Source organism: Mustela nigripes, chromosome 16, assembly GCF_022355385.1.
Source record: "Mustela nigripes isolate SB6536 chromosome 16, MUSNIG.SB6536, whole genome shotgun sequence".
Taxonomy (NCBI): domain Eukaryota; kingdom Metazoa; phylum Chordata; class Mammalia; order Carnivora; family Mustelidae; genus Mustela; species Mustela nigripes.
In genome coordinates this window covers 59,698,739-59,704,738 of record NC_081572.1, presented here as the reverse complement: position 1 = coordinate 59,704,738, position 6,000 = coordinate 59,698,739, and the positions used below count along the sequence as shown (strand labels likewise).

Sequence of the window (6,000 nt, the reverse complement as noted above, 5' to 3'; positions counted from 1 at the left end):
GGGAGCTGGGAGCACTGCCTAAAGACACGCAGACACACGTGCAGGCACAGCAGACAAGAGGCCGCAGAAACCCTGGTCTGCGGTGAGAAGCTTGTCTAGGGCAGTCTGAAACTTCCTTCATCTAGGTCTATTGAAAAAAATTCTAGAGGCAAACACGTGCAACATCTCCTAACAACCCAAGCAGAGCAAGTTTTCCGGGGGCTCAGGAATATGCCATCACCTCCCATTAAAGACGGATTCCCTCCTCAGCCCTGATGATGAAGGACAGCACAGAAGGCACAAAAGGAAAAGGAAAACCACCCATAACCCCGCGGCACTTCTGCTGGCGCTCTTCCGCGCTTTCAGACCACTTGGCAGACCCGGCGGCCGCCCCGCCTGGTTTTGTGTCCTCCTCTCCCGCAGCACCGCGGTGGGCACTGGACCCCGGGACCTTAGGGCACTCGAGAAAGGGGAGTGGAGTGCTCCGGGCAGGCGGAGCCGGGTCCCCTCCGCAGGGATGGGGGAGGACTGGGGTGCGCCTTCGAGCTCGGAGGGGCTGCGTGGACTAGCGGGAGCGCCCACCCCTGGGAGGACCCGCGGCTGTGTAGGGTCGGGGGGGATGGTCAGTGGCGGAGGGACGACTCCGGGGGCCTGAGGGCGGGTGCGAGGAAGCCGAGCCACAGGGTGTGCACGACAGAGGAGACACCGGGCCCGGGTCGCTGGTAAAGATAGCACTTTAAAGTCCCGCCACGGCGGGTCGCAGCCTTCTCGGGGCGCGGGGCCGGGCGGGACCCGCAAAAGGGAGCCGGGTGAGCCGGGGAGGGCGGGGCGCCGGGGACGCGCTCGGGGCGCTCGCTACATCATGGGGTACGCGATGACCAGGTAGTTGAGCTCCGCGTCGATGAGTTTCCGGTACTTCCTGTGGATCTCGCGCAGCGTCCGGTCCTCGTCGTTCGTCTCGTATCTGTTCGTGTAGATCCTCACCTGCGCCGGCACCGACACAGGGCGCGCTCGGGGGAGCCGCCCTCGGAGCCCCGCGACCCGCTCCCCAAGTCCCCGAGTCCCGACTCCGCGTCCCGGCTCCGCGCCCCGCGTCCCCGCCCCGCGTCTCGCGTCCCACGTCCCGTGCCCCACGCCCCACGTCCCTGCCCCCGCGCCCCACGTCCACGCCCCGCTCCCCGCATCCCTGTCCCCGGCCTCAAGTCCCCGCCCCGCGCCCCACACCCCGCGCCCCGCACCCATCCCAGCCGCCAGCGAAGGGAGCCCTGACTCCCGTCGGTGAAGCCAACCCACCCCCCCACAGCCTTCCCCCGCCACCGCCTTGGGCATCGGGACTCTGGCAGGAGCACAGCCCGCCCAGCACCGGCTCTGAGACCAGGCCTGGAGCCTACCTTGAGAGTGCGCAGAGCGCACTGGCCTTCCTCCTGACTCTTCAGGACTCGCTCCACAAACTTGACGTCCAGGAAAGCCCAGATCTTCAAGTACAGCAGCTTCCGGCACGACAAGACCAGCAGGTGCAGCTCCTCGTCCAGGGACTCGTGGTGGTTGTTGAACTCAAACGTCAGTTTCTGGAAAAGCACCAGTGGGGATGGAGGTGGGCAGACTCGCAGGGACCCCTGGCTGGGTCACTCCCCCGCAGCTCCGTCGGCCGGCTTGCTGTAGTCCAGGGTCCCGGGGAAGAGACAAAGAGACGGGGCAGGCACCTGGGGTTCAGAGACCACAGCACTGGTCCCAGCCCCACGGCCAACTGGCCAGCCACCGTCCCTCGAGCCCCTCCACACGCGGAAGGATGGCAATGGCCGAGGTGAGCAGCCCTCCTGCAGCTGGTGGTATTTATAGGGACTGATAGGAATCACCCAGCCCTCTGTGCGGCCCTTGGAAGGGACAAAGCGATCCTGATTTTTTCCCCGGGGAAGCTGGCAGGTTAGAGAAGAGCCCACAGCTCTGGGTTCCTCAGTGACTTGGTCTCTCTGGTTTGGACTCACTGATGCCTGTGCTGCTGGGAGCTGTGAGGGGGCCTGCCGTCCCCCGGGGAGGCCCCTTCTTGCTCAGAGCAGCACGCAGGGGCTTTCCTTGGTGGGCAGCCAACCAGAGAATCCCTTGTGTCCCACGTAGACATGAGCCACCATCACCTGCCGTGATTTTGGCGGGGGGATGCTGGTCTCTGGGAGCATGCCGGCCCCGTCGGGAGCCTCTCGCTGGTGGGGAGGGTGGGATAGGGGACACCGGTGACCTGAGCGGCAGCCGGTCCGCCGCGGCCTCCCGGGCCCCACGCACCTGCAGAGTGTGGCGGAAGGTGGGCAGGAGGTGGGTGAGCGTGGGCCGCATGGACCAGTCGGGGTCGCTGAAGTAGCAGCTCCGCAGGCTGAGGCTGCGCACGGGGACCTCCGGCAGGAGGATGCGGACCAGGCGCTCGTACTTCAGGACGCGCTCGAAGAAGAAGTTCACCTTTAGGTTGGTGGCGTGCCTGGCCAGCTTGGCCCAGGACATGCCCCAGATGACTTGGCCGTGAGGGTCGTGGATGTGGCACTTGACATTCAGGGCCCACAGGGTGCCGGCGCTGCTCTGGCACAGCGCCTCGAGCAGCTCATCCGACACGCAGCTGTAGTTGAGCGTGAGGGACGAGAGGCTGCGGAAGGCGGCCATGGTGCTGCGGAAGCGTGCGCTGCTGTACACGGCCAGGTGGTGGCTGAAGAAATCCTCCAGGTTGAGCTGCGACAAGGCGCTCTGGCCGCGCGGGTGGCTCAGGGCGCCCAGCAGCCCACAGCCCTGCTCCACGGTCAGCCGTGCGCCCTTGAGGCTCAGGCAGCTCAGGTGCTTCCCCACCTTCTTCAGGAAGCAGCTCAGGCTCTTGAGGAAGGAGCTACGGGTGCTGCTGCGCCAGACCAGGCGGTCCAGCTCCAGGTGCTGCACGGACAGCGACCTCAGACGGCTGTTGTTCTTGCCCAGACACGACAGGAGGCCCCGCATGGTGACCTGGAACTTCTTGGTCAGGACGGCGTTGTACGGGTTCAGGAATTTGATCTCCAGGTGCTCCAGGTAGCGGCCGAACTTCTTGACGTACCAGAGCGCGGACGCGAACTCAGACGCGTGCACCCGGGAGGGCCGCCCGCTGAACGTGATGGTCCTGTACCGCCACAGGTCGGCCGAGAACATCGTCTGGTTCCACTTCCTGCAGACCAGCGCGGCCCGGGACCGGTCCCTGTCTCCCAGCCACCAGAAGACGCGACGCAGGCACACATCAGGCAGTCTGGCCCAGCAGCCCTGGTCTTGGGGCGGGGGTGGCTGGCTGTTTTCGTCCATCGAGGAACCGGGGTGTCCGCAGCAGCCGTGTGCTAGGCAGGGCTTCCAAAAATGAGGAAAGAAAAGCAGTCACTCCTTTTCTGTGGGGAGTAGAAAGGAAGAACCGTTACTCACCTAGTGGAAACGAGACCCAGCGAAGGGATGCGCGCTCCGCGTGGGTAGCAGGCCCCGTGTGGGCGCAGGTGGGGTCTGTCATAGAGCTGCCTGGCAGGGCACCCCTGCAAGGACTCGGTTTGCTGGGGGAGCCCCCTGGGGTCCCACCCCGGACTCAGTTACAGCACGGCAGGAGACATGAGAAGCCTCGGGTGTGTTCGTGGTGCAGGGAGCACAAAGGGGGTGATTAATTCTGTCTGGGGAAGGAGGGAGTGGACGGGGCTGCTCAGAGGAGGTGGCTCCCGGGCAGGGCTTTGCAGGGTGAGTAGGAGCAGCGAGGCCGAACAGCTTGGAGGAGGAACCATTGCACTCCGGCCAGAGGGAACGATCGTACAGAGCCGCGGGCAGAGGACCATTCGGGACGTGTGCACATGCAGGGAGCTAAAAGTTGTTTGGGGCTTCACTTGTAAGGGATGGGTGTGTGGGAGCTGGAGCTGCAGGACGTGCTCCTGGGTCAGGGGGCCCCGAACGATGGGATAGAGGCCGTGTTCAGGGCACCAGGGGCTCCCCAAGGCTTTGGAATCCTGACACATGGGCCCCCTTCCCAGGATGAGAATCACTGGCTTGCTGGTGACTGTGTTTGCTTCCAAGAGGGTAGCAGTATGTCGGGCATCAGTGGTGGAGAGCCTCAGCTGAGGCCCCGGGGGGCCAGGCAAGGTCACAGGGTCACCTGTCCGGAAGCGATGTGGTCAGTCTTGAGATACAGAAAGGGCCCTCCAGGGCAGAGGAAGGAGGACGGCTCAGAGCAGAGCGCAGGCTCCAAGCTTGGAGCCAGGGCCCTGTGACTGCGGGAGTGGGTGGGTTTGTAAGTTCCCTGCAGGACACGATTTGGAAACTGGGTCTTGAGGTGGGGAATCCTGGAAGGTCTCTGAGCTGCCTGAGCTGGCCACTGTATTGCACGTGGTCCCTCAGCCAGGCTGGGGAGGCCCGAGGAGCGCCAGGCCCGAGCCAAGCCCTTGGAATTTCTAAAGCCATCTGCTGAGGTCTTCATGACCCACTTTCAGTGTTTCCCGGCCTGAAAACGCTTCTTCCCTTTACCACTCCCCCGCCCCCGTCTTCAGGTGGAAACCCTACTGCTTCGTCATGCTTTCAGTGGCCACTCCACCAAGTGGCCCAGGATTATCGTAGCTCATAAAAATGCAAAGCTGAAGGAATTCTGAGAATTGTGTCTTTACAGATGGAAACTGAGGCTCAGAGAGGTGAAGGGGCTTGCCTGTGGTCACACAGCATGTTGGTGACAGGCCTCAGGAGCTGAGGGACACATTAAACATAGTTCTCAACTTAGGACAGACATTCGTGCAAGAACTCTCTTCGGTTTTACTCCTTTGGTGTTCTTGTCTACACTGGTGTCCTTGTCCACACGGGTGTCCCCGCCCACACGCACTGACCCGTTCTGAGGTGTCTCACGTGGGTCTGTGCCTGTGCTCACCATCCCACACTTTCCCTCCACACCCATGAGACATTCACCAGCCTCCAGCTGGTTCTCCCATCTCCAGATCTAGACAGACTTCCCTGTGGGCTCTGGCACGGCATCCGCGGGGTCCCAGGGACACTGCCTGCCCTGCCGCCTGCCCCTTCCCCTCTCGCCCATGTCTGTCCCTCAGTGTAACCTTTGTCCCAGCCTGCATCACCCCTGAGACGAGGGACAGCCTCATTCTTCGGAGCAGTCCCTTCACATTTAACGAAGGAAGAGGGAGGGCCGTTGCTTCATTCATGGAAGGCGCCTGCGGCTGTGGGGCCCCCTCAGGGCTAAGCGTGAAGCAAGGTGCTTGAGAAAAGCCAGACCAGTCCCCAGGCTCAACACGAAGCCTTTGTCCGGCAGTCACTGGTTGGAGGAATCATCAGACACGTGAAGCCACAGTGCGGTGTCAGGAGAACATATCTGGCAGGTGGGGAAAGCTGTGGCAAGTGGTCCACAAGCCCTGGTCCTTACTGGCAATGTCCTCCCTCCCCACCTAAACCTCCTGGCCAGCCAGAGGCTCGGGAGCTTGGCGGGTTCTCTCCGTTGCTATGTACGGCCTGCGGCAAGTTAATTTCCCTTGTGCCTCAGTTTCCACATCTGCAAACCAGGGATGAAAATGGTGCTCCTCTGTGTTGGGAGGATTCCATGAGCCTGATGCGTGGAAGTCGCCCCAACAGTGCCTGGCACATAGCAGACGCTGGACCTGTGGTGATGCCAAGACATTCTGCAGGATCCCCTGATGGGGCGCGTGGGGACGCCCAGTTTACAGATGGGGAAACAGAGAGCTGAGGAAGGCTCCCAGCGAGCACCCTAATAAGTGCGGAAACGGGATTTCAACTCACCCCCACCCCAAGGGCTCTAGGGCTGAGTCCTGCCCACCAGCCCCAGAGCTGCCAACCCGGGAAGGAAGCCTAAGGACGGTCCACCACCCGCGGCCGGAGGTGCCCGAAGACGCAGGCTTCCAAGGGGAGGCGGAGGGGCCCGTTACCCGCTCGCCGCCCCCAGCTCGCTGCGCCCGGTTTGGGCTGCGGGGACGCGAGCCGCCTGCCTGCTCCGCCCGCGCCTCCTGCGCTCTGATGCCGACTCAGCTCCCGCTGGGACGC

The 6,000-nt window shown here is 63.3% G+C and overlaps 1 protein-coding gene across 1 annotated transcript; it reads right to left on the bottom strand.

The window, feature by feature from the left end:
- Positions 1-834: 834 nt before the first annotated feature.
- FBXO39 (F-box protein 39) lies at positions 835-3,282 on the bottom strand. Its single transcript, XM_059378665.1, has 3 exons — positions 2,257-3,282; positions 1,371-1,547; positions 835-963 (listed from the first exon to the last, which is right to left on the bottom strand). The coding sequence occupies exons 1-3, from the start codon at positions 3,280-3,282 to the stop codon at positions 835-837; spliced, it is 1,332 nt and encodes a 443-aa protein (XP_059234648.1).
- Between the last annotated feature and the right edge of the window lie 2,718 nt (positions 3,283-6,000).